The 23,589-nt window shown below is 36.5% G+C and overlaps 4 protein-coding genes across 4 annotated transcripts; all 4 read right to left on the reverse strand.

Annotated features, from left to right (window-relative positions):
• Nucleotides 1-12,443: 12,443 nt before the first annotated feature.
• On the reverse strand, nucleotides 12,444-12,827 carry BO82DRAFT_432044 (uncharacterized protein; the record flags this gene model as incomplete). The annotated part of the gene is made up of 2 exons (XM_025640756.1): nucleotides 12,562-12,827; nucleotides 12,444-12,485 (listed from the first exon to the last, which is right to left on the reverse strand). Exons 1-2 carry the CDS (start codon nucleotides 12,790-12,792, stop codon nucleotides 12,444-12,446), a joined length of 273 nt encoding a protein of 90 aa, XP_025492123.1. The 5' UTR covers nucleotides 12,793-12,827.
• Nucleotides 12,828-14,091: 1,264 nt separating this feature from the next.
• BO82DRAFT_401848 (DUF3632 domain-containing protein) lies at nucleotides 14,092-14,979 on the reverse strand (the record flags this gene model as incomplete). The annotated part of the gene is made up of 3 exons (XM_025639281.1): nucleotides 14,092-14,315; nucleotides 14,366-14,509; nucleotides 14,589-14,979. 3 exons carry the CDS (start codon nucleotides 14,977-14,979, stop codon nucleotides 14,092-14,094), a joined length of 759 nt encoding a protein of 252 aa, XP_025492124.1.
• A 605-nt stretch (nucleotides 14,980-15,584) lies between these two features.
• On the reverse strand, nucleotides 15,585-17,665 carry BO82DRAFT_70536 (uncharacterized protein). Its single transcript, XM_025641481.1, has one exon. It carries the CDS (start codon nucleotides 17,580-17,582, stop codon nucleotides 15,846-15,848), a length of 1,737 nt encoding a protein of 578 aa, XP_025492125.1. The 5' UTR covers nucleotides 17,583-17,665; the 3' UTR covers nucleotides 15,585-15,845.
• Nucleotides 17,666-18,263: 598 nt separating this feature from the next.
• Nucleotides 18,264-23,564, reverse strand: BO82DRAFT_334786 (P-loop containing nucleoside triphosphate hydrolase protein). The gene is made up of 13 exons (XM_025633272.1): nucleotides 23,291-23,564; nucleotides 22,703-23,225; nucleotides 22,416-22,642; nucleotides 22,088-22,367; nucleotides 21,798-22,031; nucleotides 20,996-21,744; nucleotides 20,784-20,946; nucleotides 20,397-20,732; nucleotides 20,237-20,348; nucleotides 19,998-20,185; nucleotides 19,327-19,945; nucleotides 19,187-19,267; nucleotides 18,264-19,126 (listed from the first exon to the last, which is right to left on the reverse strand). The coding sequence occupies exons 1-13, from the start codon at nucleotides 23,498-23,500 to the stop codon at nucleotides 18,562-18,564; spliced, it is 4,287 nt and encodes a 1,428-aa protein (XP_025492126.1). The 5' UTR covers nucleotides 23,501-23,564; the 3' UTR covers nucleotides 18,264-18,561.
• Between the last annotated feature and the right edge of the window lie 25 nt (nucleotides 23,565-23,589).

The raw sequence follows: 23,589 nt of genomic DNA on the forward strand, positions 1-23,589 counted from the left end.
AAGAATTTTATATAAATTAGTTACTTTTCAGCAGCAGCCCCAGTACTCTTTATATAAAAGCTAAAAAAAAATTAAGATTCTGTATAGATTACTAAATATTTAATATAATTATAAAAAAAGACTGCTACCCACTTTCTCTGATTTATAAAATCCTAAATTAAATGTTACGGGACGGATGGATTGTGCTAATCGAAACGTGCCTTAGAACAAGAAGAAATAGCTGAGGAGCTATTTCATCTGTTCGTACGAAATTCTTTTATATGTGCGCTAAGCTAGTGCTAGTTTAGTACTTAGCGTGCAAGGCCTTAGGTGCCAACTGGTGCCTGAAGCCGAGCTCTATAACAGGGCCTTGGTCCCATAACATTAAATTAGAAAAGTAAAATAGTTTACTAAACTAGATATTTTATCCGCCTTTTATAAAATCTATATTATAAAGGGTTAAGAATAGATGACAGCCTTTTATATATAATATAGGCTATATAAATAGCTAGTAATACTCTTTAGACTGGCAAATACTCTAAGTACCTTTTAAAAATATATTAACTAAATATTATATAAATATTTTAATAAATTCTGTTCAGCCTATATTAATAATATGTTAATCTATATAGATAGGAATATTAAAAAACACTACAAATATGTATAAAAAGTATTACAGAAATTAAAAAAAACCGGCTTGTTTTTAGATATTAAAAAGTATAAGTTTAAAAGAAAGAAAACTCTCTATCTTAGATTTATTATATATACAGGGTAAGGTATTAAAATAAATTCTAAAAAGATTAAAACAATTATCTTATAAAAAAGCTTTAAATTAGTAAAAGCTATCTAAAGCTTTTTAAGATTTATAAACTTTTACTATAAATTTATCTCTAGATTCTCAGCCACTATATAACTACTTATAAATCTAACTAAAAAAGATTAGTCCTTTTAATAAACCTAAGAATACAAGACCAGCTTTTGGATATTAAAAAAAAAGTTTATAACCAAGTCTGTTTTCTATTCTTTTAATTCTAAATATACAACAGTGGTAGAGACAGATTTTTTAGGCTATAATATAAAAAAAATACTTTTTTAGATAGATAAAAATAAAAAGCTGTATTCTTATATCTACTTTTCTAAATAGAATATACTAGCTAAATACAACTATAAGATCTATAATAAAAAACTACTAGTAGTTATATAGTATTTAGAAGTTTAGAACACCAAGTTATACTTAGTACTAGAGTTTATAGTAGTTACTAATTATAAGAACTTAGAATACTTCTTTAAGCCATACAGACTTATAAAAAGATATATATAATAAAGCTTAATCTTAAGCAGATTTAACTTTAAACTAGTCTATTAAAAAAAAACAAAGAATAAGCAAGCAGACGCCCTGTTATAATAAAAATAAAATATACCTAATAAATAAGATTCTAAAATATTATTTTATATAATACAGATTTTTAACAGAATATTAAAAGAGGATTTAAAATCTAAGACTAGTTTACTTACCGCGGCTTTAGTATAGTTATAAAAATATAGTATAAAATTAGATAAAGATTTTTTAAAATAGATATAGCAGACTATTATAAAACTGCTAGAGTTAGAAAACAGATCTAAAAACAGCTAAACCTATATTTTAGCAGCAGATATAAATTATTAAAAATTAGTAAAACTTATATAAAAAAAAATATATAAATTTTTATTTTAGCTGAAACTAAAAGTCTTTTTAAATAAATATTTAATAAAAGAAGCTTAGGTATACTTTTAAAAAAGGCAGTAGGTTTCTAACTATAAACTACTTTATATAAATCTTATCTAAAGTAATTATAATCTTTTTATTATAAAATATTCCAGTTAAAAATAGATCTATCTTTTTCTCAGCAGAACATACTTCTGGCCTAATATATTCTAAAATATATAAAAATATATTTAAAACTATAATATCTGCAGTTGTATAAAGCTATAGAAAAAATTAAAATATAAATTACTAAAACTACTGCTAATATTAGATTAATTTTAATAAAAACTAATAATAGATTTTATTACTAATTTATCTAAAAGTAAGTTGTATATAAATATTCTGGTAATTACAGACAGACTAATAAAAAAAATAATATTTTATATAATAAAAAAGATTACCACTAAAGCTACAGCTAAGGCTTTAGTTAAAACAGTTATTAAATAATACAGCCTTTTAAAAACTATAGTCTTAGATTAAGGCACCTAGTTTATAAGTTATATATAAAAAAAAGTATATAATCTATTAGAGATTATAAAAAAATTATCTACAGCCTATTATTTTTAAACAGATAAAATAATAAAATATATAAATAATACAGTTAAAGTATATCTAAAAGCTTATATAGACTATAATTAAAAAAACTGGGTAAACCTACTGCTTTTAATAAAATTAATAATTAACAGCTGTATAAGTACAGCTATAGGATTTTTACTGTTTTTTCTAAGCTATAGTTATAAGTTAAATTTAAATAGCTAGAAAATAGTCTAAAGTACAGACCCAGAGGTTGCTGCTTCCAGCCCTATTTAATAAAAAAATATAATTATACAGAAGATATATAATATCTTAGACTAGGTCTAAAATACTATAGTCTATATATAATAAAATACTAAAAAATAGGCTAATTAATCCTAATAAGCCGCCCTGTTATACTAAAAAAGCAACTAGATATAATTAAGCCTATAAAATATCTATATAAATCGCCCTAGTAAGAAGCTAGATTAGAAAAATATAAAATATACTATTTTAAAAAGAATAAAATTACATATTATATAATTTAATATATTAAAAAATATCTATTCTATGTTTTATATCGACCTATTTTGTCCAACAGCTAATAATATATTACTATTATAAAATAAAAAAAACTTACAACCACCGCCTATAATAATTAACAGTAAAAAAAAATATAAGATTAAAGAAATTCTTAATAAATAATATATAATAAAAGGCTGGAAGAGCTAATTATAGTATCTTATTAAATAAAAAGGCTATATAGAACTAATCTAAAAACCAGCTTTAGTATTTAATAATATAAAAGCAGCTATAAAATGGCAGCTGCAGTCCCAGCCAAACTCTAATTAACTACTAAATAATTAAAAACTAGAATAGAAAAAAAACTATACTAATACTCTTCCCCCTCAGCTCTGATTCGTACGAATCTAAAATAAAAAATAAAAAAATATAAAAAAAAAGAAAAAAGCCTTTTTTAATTTTTTAAAACTAACTAAGGGGAGCTGCGCTTAATCTAATAAAAAAATTAAATACTGCTATACTAAATTCAGCTTATATACTAATTTAATCTACTAATTTTTTAATAATATTTTAAGAGAGGGTAGTAATAGCTGCAGGCTTATATTTAGACTTATCTAGATTATAGTAGCTATAATATATACTATAATCTTTAAACTTATAGTCTATATAGGCCCTGCTCTACTACCCAGACAGCTGTACAGTCTATTAAAACTTTATCTAATTATTATATTTATAATAATATAGTATTACCAAACTATAGGATGCAATCAGAAGACTGTTAATATAAAAAAAGTATTTAGTATATATCTAATTTTATTAATATTTTATATAAAAATACTATTAGACTTTTCTATTTAAGCCACAGTAAAAGTACTAATCTTTATTTTAAATTTATAATAAGAAAAATACTAAATATACTGCTAATCTAGAGTATAGCAAAGTTGGAGTAAAGTTTGATTTTTATATACTATTAATTATATAGTAATCCAGCACTCTGTATTACTAGTATAAAGATTATAAATAATTATATATTATATAAATAAAAAAAGTAAATTACAGTTAGTAAAAATAGTAGAGATCTAGAAAAAATTATAATAAATAAAAATTAGTATATTATTTAAATAATTAGACTTACCAGCCCCAGTATTAGAAGAAGAAGGTATAATATTAATAAGTAGAGAAAATAACAGAAATCATACAGATAAAAAAAAAACAGATTAGTAATTAAAAAAATAAAAAAAAAAACATAAAAAAAAAAAAAAAGCTAAGAAGGAGGGGGTGGCCTTTTTATATAATACTTTATATATTTTATATAATACTAGTAGCTAAGCCTAACCACACCTCCAGAACCAGTTGTATAAATAGTATAAAAAAAGATTTTATTTACTGGATAAAAAAGAAATATATAAAAAAAAAGATTTTATTTATTATAAAACTACTGTATTTACTAGATAAAAAAGATTTATATAAAAAAAAGAGCTATAATAAGTAATACAGGCCCTGTTTATACATATACTGCCTACTAACCAGCTATAATATTATTTAAAAAAGACTGAAGTATAGAACTATTACTCTAAATCCTAAACAGCTGTTTATATAAACAGAAGTTACAGAAGATACTAAAAAAAAAAAAGGGGGGCTTTTATTATAAAATTAAAATCCTATTATAAAGCTTAGCTTTAGATACTAGTTAGTATCTAAAGCCTTATATACTAAGTACTAAACTAATACTAGCTTAGCGCATATATAAAAGAATTTTATACAAACAGAAGAAATAGCTCCTCAGCTATTTCTTCTTATTCTAAGGCACGTTTTGATTAGCACAATCCATCCGTCCCGTAACATTTATAAATTATAATATTAATTACAGATCTTACTAAAATACCTTGTAAAAGAAAGGAAAAAAAAACTAAATATAGTTTTCTAATATTTAAAGTCTGTAAAAGCTTTTAAAAGCTAAAAAATATATTTACAGAGAATATAGTTATAGTATACTTTAAAAAAAAAGAATTTTTATAAATTAAAATAAATACCTCAGCCTTTATAATTAGCAGAATATTATTATAAAAAGATTAGAAAAGCTAATAAAAGCCAGTATTATTCTACTTATAAAAAATAATTTTTATAAAGTAGAACTACAGTATCTATAACTAGAAACTTTTTATAATTATAAAATTATTTAAAAAGTAAAGGTACTGGCTAAAGGGTGCGGAGTACCTAGTAAAAGTAGTAATAAATTATAAAAATCTATAGTATTTTATAATAAATAAAAAACTTTTATAAAGGTAGATTAGATAGGTATAACAGCTTACAGCTTTTAAATTTTTTTTAATATATAAATTAAAATTATAAAACCCAGCAGATATACTATTACAGAGATCTAACTTTAAAAAGCAGATTATAAAAAAAGATTATAAAAAGCTAAAAAAAATAGCCCTATAGTAATTAAATAATCTTTTAGAATTAAAAAGATAATTATTTACCTACTTAAAACTATAGCTAACTGTAGATACTAAAATAAAATTATAAAAAATACACCCTTATAAAACTATAAACTTATAAAATAAGTAATTTTATAATACTGTAGAGAACATACTGGGAGTACAGTCTTATAATACTAAAATAAAAATATAAAAAATATATCTTTATAATACAGTAAAAAACCTATAAAATAAATAATCTTATAATATTATAAAAGACACACAGACTGGGTGGTTCTATAATACTAGGAAAGAATTATAAAAAAGATACTTTTATAAAGCTGCAAACCTATAAGATGGGCAATCTTATAATACTATAGAAAATATACAAAAAAAAACAGTCCTATAATACTAGAAAAAAATTATAAAAAATATATTTTTATAAAGCTATAAAAAGTATATAGAAAATGCCTATTTATAATACTGTAGAGATTCTGTAAAAAATATACTTTTATATAATAAAAACTAAAATAATAATCTTTACAAAAGCCAGAGTCTTTTTAGCAAAAAATACTGTAAAGAATATTAACTAAATAGATATTTATATAAATATAAAAAAGACTATATAAAAAAAAATACTTACTATAAAGATTTATTTACTAATCTGTTGCAGGCACTACCGGTACTGCTAAAAAAAATAGTCTTATAAAAAAAATATTTTAAATAAAATAAAAAAAAAACTATAGGGGCGGCTTATTTTAGAAAAAAAGATGCCTGCAGATAAAAAACTACTTATAATAAAATATTAGTTAAAAACTACTTTATTTTATAGAAAAGGTGTATATTCTAAAGGACTACCAGTTAAGACTAAAGATTTTTATAAAACTATATAATAATCCTATTACAGGGTATTTTATAAAAATAAGAATTTAAAAATTAGTTTTATAAAGATTTTAGTAGTCTGGACTAGCTAAGTTTATATAGAACTACTACTATATATATAAAATATATTAAAATAAAAAAATAATCTATAAAAAGTAGTAGAAACTGCTAGAACTACTACTACTAACTATAAGATTTTAAAAAAAAGTAACTATAGATTTTATTACAGGCCTACCTGCAAGTACTAGAAGAGATATAAACTTATAAAAAATTTATAATAGTATTATAATTATAGTAGACTAGTTTAGTAAAATAATCTATTTTATTTCTATTTATAAAATACTATTAGAAAAAGAACTTATAATAACCTTTTTTAAAAAAATCTTTTAATTATATAGTATATCTATAAAGATAATTACAAACCACAGATTAGTTTTTATAAAAAGTTTTTAGTTAGATTTTATTTATATTTTTATAATTAAATAGAGTTTAAATACAGTCTACTATCTATAAATAGATAGTTAAATAAAATAGATAAATAGTATATTTGTTATGGGATGAACTTAGATTGGTTCTAACCTAAGCATGCCGTACAAACAAGAAGGAATAGTTAGAGAACAGAAAGGTTGCGGAGGTCCGGTGGGAAGATAAAGAGGCTGCAGTCACATGCAGCAAGTATTGCAGGTCTGTCCTATAACAGTACCCCCCCTTTTATTTAGATCTTTAAAAAAGACTGTTTACCGAAGCGGGCGCTAAGTATAGAACTACATACTGTAGTTTTTGTATAAGATTTATTCTGGGTTTTAAAAGGCTTCTTACAGTTGGAAATCCAGTGGTCGTTTGACCCACAATACAGGCAAAAATTATTCTCAAGGCAATAAGAACAGCAAGATAGGATAGATGCAATAAATAAGACTGGTAAGCTTGGGCGAGCTGCAAATATTTTTATAAAATCTATATCTATTAGGTCCGGTCGGGTAAGCATAGTAGGCTTTAAAATAGGTTTAATAGTAGATTTAAAAATTAGTCGGATAGTACACCGGTCGGCATACTAAACAAGTTCAATATATTTATTATATAAGTAGTCGAATATTAAATCATTAAGGTTTTCTAAGATCTGGCGCAGGTTTGATTGCAATCCCCGGTAGAGTATGGTCACACGCAAGATATCCGGCCAGGCGATTATATCGGCTTCGTACAAAAGTCGTTTAAAGCGTGCGAGATAAGCAATAAGTGATTTGTTATCCCTTTAGTGTATTAATGTAAATTATTGGATAGCTTCCTGTTGTTCGCGCGGGTTGTGACATAATCATACAAAAAATTAAAAAATAGTTTCTGGGTCCCAGGATTGTCTATCTTCCGCAAGCTGGCGGAGGTGCAGGACTAAAGCCTGTTAAAACTATTCTAATCAATCCCAGACATAGTTAAAAGCATCAGCTCCGGAAAGTCGGTCGGATCGTAGCTTTGCTTTAATAAAAGGAAGCCATATACACAGCGTATACAGCTTACTGTTAAAGCAAGGCGGGTCAGACAGGCGGGTTCTGGGTACTAAATATACAATCTATTACATACAGAACTATTAGATCTCGGTACAAGATATATTTAGATTAGTACATAGCTGCTGGATCTTAGTACACTAGTTCTGGAGTTCTTGCTGGAGCTGCTGTACTAGCAGAATAAAAAATATTAATTCAGATATTGTAAAAAAAAAATTATATAATCAGGTAAAACAGGCAGGTCAGGACAGGACTAGTAAAACTCTTATCCTAAAGTATATAGTAATTGTTTAATTACTATTACTAGTAGACAGAAGAACTATTCCTAATATTATAGAATGAACTTAGATTGGTTCTAACCTAAGTATGCCGTACAAACAAGAAGGAATAGTTAGAGAACAGAAAGGTTGCGGAGGTCCGGTGGGAAGATAAAGAGGCTGCAGTCACATACAGCAAGTGTTGCGGGTCTGTCCCGTAACAATATTAAAACAGTACCTACAAAACTATATAAATTTTAAATAAAATAACTAGATAAAGATACTATTATTTATAGAATTTATTTATAATAATTCTCTGTAAGTATTAACTAAGTACTTGCTGTTTTTTATAATAATTATATAATATTTATAAATAATAGTACTAAACTTATAAATATTAAATAATCCTATAAAAAGATTAAAACAGTACTTTTAAAAAATTAAAAAAGTATAAAAAAAAGTATCTGTAAATCTTAAGCTGGCTTATAAGTATTAAAAAAACTTTTATAATAAAAGTTGTAAGGCTACTGTTTTTACAATAAACCAAAAAGTCTAGCTTTTTATAAAAAACCTACTATAAAAAAAACTAAATAAGAAATTAGATTAATACTACTGCGGACTATTTTATATAATTAAAAAAATAGGTAAACAGGCCTATAAATTAAAGCTATTTATAGATCTATAGATTTATAATATCTTTTATATTTTCTTTTTATATAAATACTATATAATAGAAGGGGTAGACTTATAAAAATATTTTTTATAAAAAAATAAAAATCTAAATAGCTGTAAATATTATTTAGAGGTACTGCTGGATTTGCAATACTGTAAAAAAACTATAAAAATCCTAATTAAATAAAAAAATACTATAATAAAAAAAATATTTAGAAGTCTATTATAAACCTACACCATCTATACCTCTACAAGAAATTTATATTATAAAAATATAAAAAACTTAAATAAAAATTTAAAAAAAAGCTAAGAACTAAGTATATTTTATAAACTATCTATAATTCTAAATTTTTATAAGCCTAATATAAATTATAGTATATATTTACAGTATACAATAGTTAGAATATATAAAAATAAAAAATATTACTTTATAAAAAAATAATACTTATTATTTATATATAAATAGTTATTATACTACTAACTAATTTTTTTACTAATATAGTTATAGAATATTTTTTTAGAAAAAGAATTATAATAGTATTTATATATCTAGTCGGACAGCAGCTGCCGGCCAGCTTTAGTTATAAAAATATTTTTATAAAGCTGGGCCCAGACAGCCAGCTATTTAAAATCTAACTATCTAATATATAATATAAATTATATAATAAGTTTATAGATCTAGACCTACTTATAATCTAATAGGGGCTGTAAATTTATTTAGAAAAAAAGACCTAGTATCTTAGCAGGTACTGCTATACTACAGTCTAAAAATCAGACTACTATAAACAGCTTAATAAAAAGAAAAATATTTTATTTTTTATTATTAGTCTGTTTATAGGATGCAGGCTAATCCTACTAAGCCCTAGATATACCTATAAAAAATAAAAAAGATTTAGGATTTATAAAAATAAAAGCAGTAAAAGCTGTAATAATATTTACTATAATAAACTATTAAACCTATTTTTTATAAATATATATAACTATATAAAAAAGGAATAGTAGTAGTAATAGTAGTAAAAAATATAATAGTAAGTATAGCAGCAGTAGTTATAGTAGCAGTAGTAATAAAAATAAAAATAAAAATAAAAATTAGTATAAAAAATATAATAAAAATATTAGCAGCAGCAGTAGTAGTAAAAGCTTTTTTTTTAAAAAAAATAAATTTATAATATACTAAAAGCTGTTAGCTAAGACTTTAGTACCTAGTAAAAATCTTATATAATAAAAAGTAGAAATATAAAGGCTAATTAGCTCTATAAATATAAAAATAGTATAGTTATTAGCTGTAAACAAAGTTAGTCCGCCCTTTATAAAATAAAAAAAAAAAACTAAGTTCTATAAAAGTATACTAAATATTATTATAATGTTATAGTAATAATAGAAAATAGTATTAGCTAATAAAAATAATACTGGATTATAACAGCAAAACTTACTATAAGAGTAAAAAAAAAAAAAGAAAAAAAAAGTATGTTAAAAAAAAAAAAACTGGAGATTTAAAGGGGGAAAGCCTGTTTATATAAAAGCAGATTCTACTTTTATAAAAATAGCTCTACTAGCCTCTTTTATAAAGTATTTTAAAATATTTAAATAGGTAAATTAGAAGAGATTAATATTATTTATTAAAAAATTTCTTTTAAGAAAAGATTTTTGGGAAAAAAGAATATTTTATAAGAACAACTAGTAGGTAGCAGACTATATATTTAGTAATCTAGTAAATAAAACAGTTATAAAAAGGGTTTATATATTATACCCTCTATAAAAAAAAAACAGTAAGACTATTTTTTTTATTATTCTAGTTTTTTATAAAAGGTATTTATAGAGTAGAGGTTTTAATAGCGCTGTTATAAGCAAGTAAACCATCTTATATAAAAAAAAAAAGTTATAAGGGCCTGTAAGTCTTTCTAACCTTTATAATATTAATTATAAAAAAATATATATAAAAAAAGGCCTAAGGTACCAGCTATATAATAGCTAAGCAAGACAGCTGCAGAACCACCTAAAATAGTAGTAGTCCTACAAAATTAGGCAGATTAGTAATAATACCTTAAGATATAATACTATCATCTTTGGCTATTGTAATAAGCTATTCGTTTACTACACTATTTCACCCTCTAGTCCTTATATATAGGGAAGAGCAGTAATTGCTGTAAGCTTATATTTAGACTTATTTAAATTATAATAATTATAATATATACTATAATCTTTAAATTTATATTTAGTATAAGCTTTATTTTATTATTCAGATAGTTGTACAGTCTGCTGAAACTTTATTTAATTATTATACTTATAATAATATAGTATTACTAAACTATAGGATATAATTAAAAGACTGTTAATATAAAAGAAACACTTAGTATATATTAAATTTTATTAATATTTTATATAAAAGTACTGCCGGATTTTTTTATTTAAGTTATAGTAAAAGTACTGATTTTTATTTTAAATTTATAGTAAGGAAAATACTAAATATACTGCTGATCTAAAGTATAGCAGAGTTAGAGTAGGATTTTATTTTTATATATTAGTAGTTATATAGTAATCTAATATCTTATATTACTAGTATAGGGGTTATAAATAGTTATATATTATATAAATAAAAAAAGTAAATTACAGTTAGCAAAATTAGCAGAAATCTAAAAAGAATTATAATAAATAAAAACTAATATATTATTTAAGTAATTAGGCTTATCAGCCCCAGCCTTAGAAAAAGAAGGTATAATATAAACAAGCAGAGAAAATAACAGAAATTATATAAGTAAAAAAAAACAGACTGGTAATAAAAAAAAAAAAAGATATAAAAAAAAAAAAAAGCTAAGAAGGGGGGATAGTCTTTTTATATAGTACTTTATACATCCTATACAAAACTAGTAGCTAAGCCTAACTATATTCCCAAAACCAGTTGTATAAATAATATAAAAAGAGATTTTACTTACTAGAGAATTATTATATTTATTAAATAAAAAAAGATTATATAAAAAGAAATTATAATAGATAAAACAGGCCCTATCTATATATATACTGCCTACTAATCAGCTATAATATTATTTAAAAGGGCTGAAGTATAGAACTATCACCTTAGACCCTAAAAAGCTGTAGAAGATAATAAAAAAAAAAGGGGAGCTTTTATTATAAAACTAAGGCCCTGATATAAAGCTTAGCTTTAGACACCAGTTAGTATCTAAAATCTTATATATTATATACTAAACTAGCACTAGCTTAGTATACATATAAAAAAGTTTTGTATAAACAGATGAAATAGCTCTTCAGCTATTTCTTCTTGTTTTAAGGCACATTTCGATTAGCACAATCCATCCGTCCTGTAACAGCAGTATAAACAGCCTTAAAAATATCTTAAATAAGGCAAGTATAGAGAGGCTGAGGCTATATACTAATAAGTATTATAAGACTGAAAAAAGATACTGGGGTCCAAGCATCTATATATACTTATAAGTATTAATAACCTTAGTTATATCATTAGAAAGCAGTAAAGGGATGAAGAGGTGGAGGCCGCATTCTAATATTAATTTACAGATTATATATATATCTATTAATATAACTTATATGCTGAATATATTTAGATACCTACCTTTTTTTATATCACTTTCAATACACATAATCATTTTGATATTTAATTAAAATTTTATTATTATTGTTTTTCTACTTAATGTTGTAGTAGACTGCGGTATATCCTATACTTAATTATAAAAAAAAGAGTTTTTATATTAATTTCTTCTGTGAATGAAAATTCCTAGCCTGATGAACGGCCTCCCGCTAGTATCCCTGCTTTGGGATTAGTAGCAAAAGAAGAACAGTGATCGGAGCGGAAGCTAATTTCGCTAGGTTGTGTATAATCTTTTTATATTAATAAAGTATAATATATTTCTAATTGTATTACAGTAATGTTTTCTAATTCTAGTTTAGTTCTATTAATTTAATCAATGTGCTTAGTCTACATAGTTTAGCTTGCCATGCGGCTCTTTGGTGACTCAATCACCGAGAGCTGCCTGAGTATCAAAATCAGCATTCGTGCTTTGGCGAGTGTCGCAAAAGAAGCAAGAGAAGCAAAAGAAGCATACCTGAGGCGTGGACTGATATTGCCACTCTGCTTCTGACCCCATCAGTATGGTCCAGAGGGCAGGAGTCTGAGCTCGGGGATAGTTGACTAAATTCTTCCCTGCCTCCAAGACGATGACTGAGCGGGCCGAGTCTCCCTCAGACAGTCGAGCAGCAAGAACAAGACCGGAGGTTCCCCCTCCGACGATCACGTAGTCTGCTTCAAGAGGAGGAGTGTCTACTTGATAATCCATCTTTGGTGAATTGAGTGGAATAGACTGAGTATCAATGCGTAAGTAGGGAACTATGAGCTGACATTTTGTCCGAAGAAAGCAACCTGGGTTGCGATCGCGGTATTTATAGGAGCTCAGATGTGTCAATACAGTAGTTTCCGTACTGTATACCTAGGTAGTTCTCGAGTAACTTAAGACAGTAATAACACGGCCAGATTACAGCTAAGTCACTGATTCTGACCGCGCCAGGGCTCCAGTCATGCATAGTTAGCCAATGGAGAAGGTGGGTATCCACTCTAGGCTGGGCTCTAGGGCTTACAGTAGTGAGAAGAAGTACTTTACCCACCTAGTAGTAGTATTAGTAGGTATCTAATCACTACACTAACATCGACTGGGGCTCGATCTAGTGTCCACTAGCCGCCAGCTGCAAGAATCATTTGAGTTGACAGGCCTGGTGCCCTGAAACGCCTAAGTCTAGTGCTTACTCGTGTGCTGATGGTCTCTGCTATCTACGCCTTAACCCACCCACCCACTAACAACAGCATTTTGTACATAATTTCCATTCGGCTACTCTGCCATTTCTCTGTGACTTAGTGTGTCCTCGCCCAGTCAAATATGTACTTAATCAGAAGATTATGTTCGGGATTTCCTGCGGATTCAAGTGAGCCGCTCACTCGCTCCATGCCCTAACAACATTCAGCTAATCATTCATGGTTGGGATAGTATCACCGGCTGTTGGTGCACCACGTAGGCATCATCTTATTCTACGTACCTATTTCTACGTACCTATCTGAACTAAAGGTGAATCAGGTGTGATGATTAAGCACCTCCCCGCCCGCACCCCCTCATCGCTATTGTTCAGCTTCAATTTCTTAGTTCAGTCTTATGGATCCAACTTGGTAATAAAGATAATTCAAGGCCGTCACGGTCTTAGATGCACTATGAGCTAAGCATCATGCTTCTCAATTAAGCTTCAGAGTCGGCTCATAAAGACGGACTGGCACGTTGATAATGTCCAGCTAATATGAAATCAGCACGATCGTGCGTGGTAAAAATCCTTGTAATAAGATCATTCTACCCTGCGATAGCACAAGTTAAGCTATTCTATCTGGATTACATCATTCTGTGGTGGATGGCAGGAAGATCCAAGAGAGGTGAACAGCTTCCAGACAGATATAAAATTCCAGATGCAAATGCAGACTCTATGTCGGCGTACATACCTCCGGGCAATTTTTTGCGACTGGTCTATTACTAGAACTCCTATATCAGACTATAAAGCCAAAACAGCACACAAGTACCACTAGTTCATGGAAAGTCTTCTCAGTGTATCCTGCTCTGAGCCCCCCAGAGTTCCGTCAATGCCTTCTGGATCAGCTCCTGTGTACTCTCCCGAGTGAACTCCCGCTGTGCCGTCCGCAATCCTTCTTCCCAGCGCCGCAATCGGGGTAGGTCGAAATAGCGTGGATCCCCGAGCCCCTGTCGCGCCTGACAATTCTCCCACATCCGCGCCCCGGCATGAATGAACCAGATACAGGCCGCGCGCACTGCCTCTTCGACCAGCCCTTCTTCCTCAAATGCGCTCCGGCACGCGTACAGCCATACAGCGAAAAGTCCATGGGATGGCCGAGCTCAACCGCCGCGGCCGTCAACTGCGCCATGAACGCGTTCCGATTCTCCCACTCCTGGACCTCGGCTGGGGGATACTCCTCTGCCTCTGTGTAATTCCCCTTGACATTACCTGCTTGATTCCAGTCAGTGGGGGTGCGCAACAAATCCGACAGCGGCGGAAAGGAGAAATAGAGAGGGGGTCAACGCACGGAAACCAGACCTATCAGCCAGGTAGATGCGACGGTAGGGGAGATCGGTCCATACGTTCAAATCGTCGGCCACTATCAGCTGTTGCTCCGTGGCCGGGTCGATGACGGGGATCTTTTGGAGCTGGGCGACGAACTCGATGAGCTTGACCTGCTGCGCAGCCGGGGTGAGACTTGCGAGCTCGACGAGCGAGAATATCGTAAACCACGCATGATTGCCTGCGTTTTTGCTGCTCGGGGGCTCGTCCCCCTTCTGTGGTGGGATCTCGCGGGCCTGAAGGAGTCGTTGGACCGCCGCGGTAGGAGAGACGTCGGTTTTCTGAAGTTCCACAAGGACCTGGACTTCCAGTCGCTCTAAGAGCTCCGAGCCGAATTCTTCCAAACAGGTCTCCATTGCTGATGGTGGACCTTGGTACGGTGTTGATGAGTGTGATGCTGTTTTGGTTGATGAAACAAGGTAGAATGAAGGTGTTCTTTTAAAATGGTGTTAATGATAATTGATGGCGGTAAGCACTACCCAGACTAAGAAAGACAGTCAGCCAATCCCTTATTGTTTGGTCGGTTGTCTCAGTCCCAGAGTAGTCACAACCCTGAGGTATCGTATTCACAGTATGAATCCTGCACCGCCAGCCCGGCCTCAATCAGTCAACCTTGTTGGGCTTGGGAACTTCCAGTTTGGCCCTTGTATAGTTGGGACCCCAATTGGCAGCACGCCATGGAAAGCCCCCGTCTCTGTACCCCACCGTTTGGTGCAATCACTCATTCACTGATTCACTCATTTCATCTTACCATGTCCTCTTTCCTAGAACCCGCCTTTCACCTTCTGAAAATGCTCTTGCAACCAACAATGGTCATGACAATCCTACCTCAATTGTATCATAAGAGCTGGTCCTTCCATGGCGGATCCGGGGAAGCCCGACAGCGAACCTTGAATCCATTCCAACAATTGCAACGTAGGCACCAAACATCAACAAGGCGGGCAAGCAGGCACCAGGCCAGTGGCTACATCGATAGACGAACCAGCATCTGAGTCTTGATTGTAGAAAGCACAATTCAAACTAATACAGTCAGTAAAGTATCCATTATCTCTGTATGCGCAGGCCATTCTAGAATCACAAAGCTAGAGCTTTGCAAATCAGCTCGGTAACCTTGCCGAGAGACTCCAGGCTCAACTCATTCCATTGACCATTTCCCCTGACAAAGCTAGGGATATTTTAACTCAGTATCTTTCCCGAAAACATGAAGTGGTGCCCATTGAACTTACACTTTGCCACGTCGTCGCCAGGATAGCTGGGCTGCTTTGCCGGACACTTCGCGTTGCGGCGCACTTGATCGGATCTCGGGGCTGGGGAGCTCTCCTGTCTCCGCGACCACAGGGGAATCGATGTCACCTGCCGCGGCTTGCTGACACTGGGCAAGAATTTTCAGGATGGTCGACTTGTCGCTCCCAGGGATACTGACCCACAGGCAGGCTGCAGTGTCGGATGGGGAATGGGTGGCCTCCATCTCTCGCTGAGACGATTTGTCCTCAAGACTTGACACTTGTCTCTCCAAAGCCTCGACCCTCTCCACCGTCGACAAAGAACGCAATCTATCGAGCGCGTCTACAAGTTTATTCACTGCAATTAGTACCTGATCGCTGTCATTCCTATCATTCATCTTAGATTCCAGTGATCCAAAACGGCATTCGAAGATCGAGTCGAAGCGCTGGCAAAGGCTGTTGGCCAAGTCATCTTGGATTCTTCGGTCCAGCGCAGAAGCAAGCTCTTGCAACCTCTCACGATTTGAGCTCGTGCCGTTCTGGATTCCCTTCAAGATCGGCAGGATTTTTTCTTCAGGATAAGCCGCCAATGTCTCAGTCCTCTCATTCATGGATTGAAGACGCGAGGTCGCAAACGCGCGAAACGCTTCATTAGCCTGGACTTCACGTTCAATCTTGTTTTCAACGACAGAAACTCGCGGATTGCCGATGGTCTCGGTTATCTGCTGTAAGCTGGCGATCTGTGCTTTCAGTACGTGGAAATTGTTCGCAAGCAAAGTGGTCATTTCCTTGTTTTGCGCAAGTTCCGCCTTCTCTTCGGTCAATGTTTCGATTCTTGCTCTTGCAACTCGCAAGCCTTCTTCCAAGCTATTGTTCAGTGTCTGAAGTTCTGCGCTTGTTTCTCTCTCCTCATTGGCTGCATTCGTCGCCGAGGTTTCCCATTCCTTAATCTCGGCGAAGTCCTTTTGCAGATCGTTATGTTTAGAAAGCAATTCGTCATATTTGGAACTCAGGACGTTATGTTTAGACCTCAGGGCGTCATATGTGGAAAGCAGGTCGTTCTGCTTAGTCACCTGGACTTGCAGCAGATCTGCTTTCTTTTGGAGCCTCGCCCCTTTGATCTCGGCCTCCGTCAAGGTCCTCACCGCGTTCCCCAACTTGTTTTCAAGCTGGACGATCTGATCTTGAAGGGCTTTAGTCTCTTCTCGACGTGCTTGCCGTTCCCGCGCTGTGGAATCCTCGCATTCGGCCAACCGCGCTTGGAGCTCCCGGTTTCTTTCCCGCTCCTCTTGCAGCACCTGTTGTAAGGAAGCGATCTTCTGCCCATCCTCGCGCCTCGAGGCCTGAACCTCATTCCATTTGTCCGGGAGGCATCTTATCAGGCCATCGAAACTGGGTCCTTCTGTCCCGGCCTGCAACCCCTCGTCGTGATGCCTGTCCTGCTCGTTGGGTCGTGAATGTTGGGGTGGGCTGCTTTGACCGGTATTCTCCGAGTGTGCCTGGTGGTGTTCTTGTACACTCGAAACACGACGTCTGACGGAATCCAGGCGGTTCGAGAGTCGTCGGGTCTGTGATAGACCGGGTTTCGTCGGTGGTTGCTGGGATAGTCGAGGGGTCCGGCGGGGCAAGTTCGAAGGCTTCTGGCGGAGCATTGGGGGATTCGGCGGGAGCGAATCAGAAGAGTCGTGAGAATAATCCGACTGACTGCTTCGAAGTGACGCGCTTGATCCGGACATATTGGCGACCTAAAGAAGGGTATTATCCTGGATATTTCTGATAGTAATTGAATGCTATGCGAGGAAACGGGACTATCGGGTATATTGATATATCGGACATTCGGGCAGGCAGAGAACCATGCCCACACACTCGACCTGCTCCGTAATATCACGCGTCGATGCCTTCCTCAACCCTTGTTAAAATGGTTGGAGGACAGTAGTACTGTTCGATATGCATGTAAGCCTTGTTTGATGAGATGGTTCATCGCATTGTTGAGCTGATTCGATCCAATTGTTTGCCCCTCCCCGCCCCCCACCCCCCGGTCGGTGGCTTGCATGTAACCTGGAAACCCTGGCCATTGTCAGCGTCCGTTAGCATCGGAGCGCCAGTGAGAGGCGATGTAGACTGGAAAATGGCAAGGCAGCACTCAGGGGGTGGAGCCACGTCAGTCCGACGTCCGTCTCCGGGGCAAAATGAAGTATTCTTACTGGGGCAAACTCTGGGTCAGAGCGTCTTAGCTATGAGCCACCTATGTTTAACCATGCATGCTTGGCCAGGTAAAGCCATGTTCATTTCCAGAGTTCATTTCCAGAAAGTCTCAAAAATACCACAGATTCTATTGAGGGGTAGGGCGACGTCTTGTAGAGCGAGGAAGGCTGCGATACCACTTCTCATGATAATAAGCGCAGGAGCATACCTGCCAAAAGGACACGGCGGACGATCCAGTTTGACTTCGAGTCAGACTCGGATTTCTGCACTCCCATCGATCCGTCAGAATGGCCTTGGGACCGGACCATACGACTCCAGCAAAAGATGTGTTCATTGGAAATAGCATTAAAAGGATGTCGCACAGGCAATCACGCGGGAAGAATAGTATGATCTTATTAATAAGATTAAGAAAGCTATTGATCATCGGAAGAAGGTTGCAAGAGTGATATCAGCACTGGACGACATAAGCATCGAGATGATATATCAGGGTGCCAACTGCCCTGAACAAGCCTACCCTTTCACCACCCGCCCATCCTTCATCTCAACCAACCGATCAACACCCCGGACCTCATCAGGCCGATGCGAGATCTGCAGAACCGTATACCCCCTAAAATCTTCGTCGACCACCTGCTGCATTAAAGCGTGAGTCGCAACGTCGGTGCCGCTGGTCGCCTCATCCAGGATCAAGATTCCGCCGCTACCTTCTCCTCCCGCAGACTCACGCTCGCGATTCCACTTGCGCACCAAAGCCACCGCCAGTGCGAACAGCCTCTGCTCGCCTTGGGACAAAGAAGCAGATGTCAGTTCTTCGTCCAGGCCTCCGCGCGCTGTAACCACAGCCAGAAGATTGCACTGTTCTAGAGCTGAAAGCAGAGTCGAGTCCGCTGCACGGCCGGTAGGGTCCAGGTTGAAGCGGATGGAGCCAGGGAGAAGAAAAAGGTCCTGCGGGATGGCGATGACGCGGGAGCGAAGCTCGTTGCGGGGGATGGTGGAGATGTCCATCCCGTCGATGGAGATCGTGCCGCTTAGAGGGTCAAGAAGACGCATGAGGGCAGAGATGAGCGTGCTCTTGCCGCTGTGCAGAGGTTAGTGAGATGTAGCTATATAAATATCCTATATACAACGGGAAACTCACCTGCCAGTCCGTCCACAGATCATGACTTTCTCTCCAGCTTTGACGCTCAGAGAAACATTGTCTAATGCGCGCGTGGTTCCGCTGTGGATTTCAATGAACGTTAGTTTTATATGTGGAGGGACGAGAGATGAAACACGTACTCATATGAGACAGAAAGTGAGTTGATCTCAATCCGTCCATCAGCAGGCCAGCTTGGTGGCGGAACCAGCCTTTCCCGAGCATCATGCTCAGAGGGTGTCTTCATCTCGAAAGACCTTGTCCTTGCAATCGCACCAAGGGAGGTTTCCAGAGAAGTCCAACTGGACACCAACTCTTGCAGGGTCTGACTAAAAGCCATAATTGCGGTCAAGGAGACACCGAGCTTTCCTGGATCGGTGGAGTCACGTAACGACGTGGCCAGTGCAATTAGGATCACAGCTAGAGCGGCAACGAGGAGGTCGAGAACAATGTTAAGCCACCGCTGAATACAATAGAGAAGATAGTATGGCTTTTGCGAATCGTCGAGTCGGCGTAAGCACCCTGCCACAAATGGCCGTTGCCATCCAAAGCTTCGGATGGTAGACAGACCCTCGAGAGTCTCCACGAATAGTGTATAAAGGGGGCTTCTAGCTTCAAGGTCGAGGAATCGGAGCTGTCTGGAAGTTCGCAGGTAGACTTTCTGCGCGCAGTATAGTACCAGCAAACACGGGATTATCGTCACAGCCATGTAGCTCGAGCCCAGTGATATAAGCGCAACTTGGGCAAAACATTGTGCAACACCTGAAAGTGAGATTAGCGTTAGAATGGAGTGAGTAGCAATGATTCGACATACTCAAGACCGTTCCAAAAGCCATGGTGGGTAGGACAGCATCTACAAGGGTCATGTCCTGGCTGAACCTATTCAAGATGACGCCGGAATCAACCCCAGCAAAGAAATGCATCGGCGCATCGACTACAGTTTGGACAAGAACCCGGTGTAGCTCTAATCCCGACTTGATGACGATCTTGATCATGATTTGCCTGGATCAATACTTAGCTAGACATACAAGGTGGATCATACTAGAGGCTTACCATATCATAAGCCCCTGTGACCCTGAGGCAGCTACGGCAAGCAGAACATAGATACCGATGAACTGTGCGGCTTTTCGGCCATCGTCGTTCGTGAATAGTTCCAGCCATACCTCTTGGAGCCCAATTAGCAGAGTAGGATGCATAATGCGGATATACTTACGAGGGAAGGTAGAGGAAAATGTATGCACGACAATAATCAGACAAGCTCCCAAGATGCTGGGCCATCCGATGGCCCTCATGTAATACGTGTAAACTGCGATATCGCCTGTGCGGCGAGCTATATCGGCTACGTCGTCAACAGTGAGGGTCTCCACCTTTTTCGTAGAGGCAGACTTGTCTCCACTCTCATCTTCGGCAGTCGGGCTTTCTGAACTGGCCTCCGTAGCATGTGTAAATGGTTGCAAGATTAAACCTAAGCTCCCAACAGAGCCTTGCTTCTCGATACGTCCGTTCGAATTCAACATGAGGATGTGATCCGCGACATGCGAATACTGGTCTAAATTAAGACTTAGATATGGTTCTCGGGATTATCTTGGCCTGCACTGACCTGTATGAATTGCCATAATCACAGTCGTACCAATTTGGCGGCAAATTCCATTGCGACCAAAACATGCCTCAAGAACATACTGTGCCGTCTTCATGTCAACAGCGCTCAAGGCATCATCAAGTACCAAAAGCCCTTTCCGCGAATAAATGGCTCGGGCGATTGCCTGTGAGAATGTCAGTACGAAGCAACAATCATAGAAGTTGGTGATGTACGAGACGCTGTTTCTGTCCTCCGCTCAGCTTGAGGGCCCCACTGCCGACCACAGACTTATCTCCCTGCGGCATTCGGGAGATGTCCTGCTCTAATGCACATGCCCTCAGGACCTCTTTGTACCATTTGACATCCATCTCTGAGTAACCGCAGATATTATTGCGAATGGTGGTGTTCTGAAGCCAGGGATGTTGGCTGCAGTAGCCAGCATCTCGCCATAATCTTGTCATTGTTCCTCGCTCACAGGGTAGTTCACTCAGCGCTGCTTTCAGAAGGGTAGACTTTCCACTCCCAACAGGACCAATAAGCATCGTCACAGTACCTCTTTTGATGGTGAAGTTAATCTCTGCTAGAGAGAAGTCAGATCCAGGAATCGGATGAATATACGCGTCCGTCATCTGAAGAACAATTTGACCGGAGTTCGGCTGTGTTTTGGATGCCGATGCTTTCAATTCCACCATTGACTCGTGACTACTAGAGCTATTTGCCACATGGTCGGGGTCATCCGCTGACGGTGAGAATTCCACGGAAGGAGAAGCAAGGTATTTATGGATACGGTCAAAAGCACCCAAAGCGGCTGTCACGGCCGGAATCGACGCCAGGAGCTGTAGCGCCGGGCTCGTGATCAGACTAATGATCGCGAGAGATGTGAAAGCCTGCACGGTCGACAGTGTATCCGAATGGTCGATATTTGCACGGATAACGAAAGCCGCGAATGTGACAAGAGAGGCGCACATTTGAGGCAGGCTCGCTTCCTACAGTCAGTCGACTCGGACGAATGCAAGGACTAGGCGAGACACTTACCAACCACGTTCAGCCACACGATCAACCATCGGAAATCTTTAGACAAATCTAGCTCTCGCTCTCTTTGTGCCTGAAGAGTTGTGGCGAGCGTCTCAGACAGTCCAAGCATCTTGACGCTTTTCATCGACCGCAGCGCCGTGGAAATTATGCTCACACGGCGCTGGATAGCGCCGACCCAGACCTTCTGCCTTGCAGGCATGAAAGTTGCCATATACGTCTGGACGGATGTACACACTATGGCAGAGCAATGTCTCAGATACGAGGAATCACAAAGACGGAAGGGAACCTACAGAGAATCACAAGAATTGGGGCGACGCAAACGGCACCAAGTTGTCGCTCTAAGAGCCAGATACCAATGGCAATCTCCACCAGTCGAGCCCATGTCTCGCTGATTTGCTCGAGCGACCGTGCGATCATGTCAACGTCAGTACTCATAAGGGTTACAGCAGCCGAATCATCGCGAGGGCCATCCGCAAGGGCCATGGTGTGGTCGTAGACCAAAGCGACGGCTGCGCCTCGGAACATAGTGATCATCCGGAATAATTGGTGTTTGTAATGCACCGTCGATATCTAAGATCAGTTAGAAATGCTTCGGTTGATTGACTAGGATTCACATACAGCAATTCCTCCATAGATAAGCGCTGCGGCCCCGATCAAGCCATAGTTCTCGTTTCTTGTCAGCTGAGTGTCAGGTCTGTGTAGATGCTCGATTGCACGCTGGATAAAAAACGTCTGCGCGTAGCTAAATCCGATCAGACATAGTCTCGGGAATATCGTTCGAAGAATTGCCCAGCGCAGACTGATCACGGTCGCATAGATGAGGCTGCGTGTACGGCTAGATCGGTCTGCAATTGTCAATAGTCAGTAAGAATGCCACAGACCAGAGCAGCGAAAGAGAAACATACATTTGCCCCACGCTCTTCGGATTTCTCGTTCCAGGCGGCTTGAGTTCAAGTCTTCGTCCGTCGGAAATAGATCCTCGACCGTCAGAAGCTTTCGGAACCCTCTAAGGAATAGGCCGTTCAGCCACCAGAAGACAGTGCGAGCGAAGATTCCACTGATCGACTCGGGTGAGGCGACACGAAATCGTGACTTCAGATACTTGCGTTTACTTTGGGCTTCCAACGTCAGTAGAACAAGCTTTAATGCAACGGATGCGGCAGCTAGTGCTGGCAAAGGAGATGGGTAGTGCCGGATGAATAAGGTGCGCACTTGCACGGCATCGAAGAGCGTTGATACTAGAAGATAGATGCTCAGAAGCGATGACGGGCGTAGTGAACGGTCGTGTTCGAGGGTTGTTAGGACACTGATGCATATGGAGTCGAGCAGCGATAAGACGATGGCAGGGAGGGCCGTCCTGATGAGGTTGTGGCGCGCCCATTCGACCACCGAGGCTATCTGTAGACCGACGAGGCAGACCGCAACAGCCTTCATTTAGCCAGTCCAACAGTTAGCATATGTGCCAATGACGATCAGATAGAGGTACGACGGACAAGCTTGCGCCAATGGGCCTTGTTGGAGACCGTTTTGATGTTTGCTGTGTAGAGCGACCAGATCCGCCAAGGAACCACGAGGAGGAAAATGGCCGATGGGCCGATGGATAGGATACTTTGTTCGAACAGCAGAGCGAAGTCAAAGATGGCTGGACAGGCGATGGTCGGACCAAACGAGTTGTCCGCTACGGGCGAGCAGCTGGCTGCCATGGTATGGTTCGAGGTTTAGCATCCAGACACAAAAGAAGGTGGTGGGTGATAATTTGAAAGAGAGGAGAGAGGAGAGAGTGATATTTGAA

This window comes from Aspergillus uvarum (assembly GCF_003184745.1).
Source record: "Aspergillus uvarum CBS 121591 unplaced genomic scaffold BO82scaffold_25, whole genome shotgun sequence".
Classification (NCBI taxonomy): Eukaryota; Fungi; Ascomycota; class Eurotiomycetes; order Eurotiales; family Aspergillaceae; genus Aspergillus; species Aspergillus uvarum.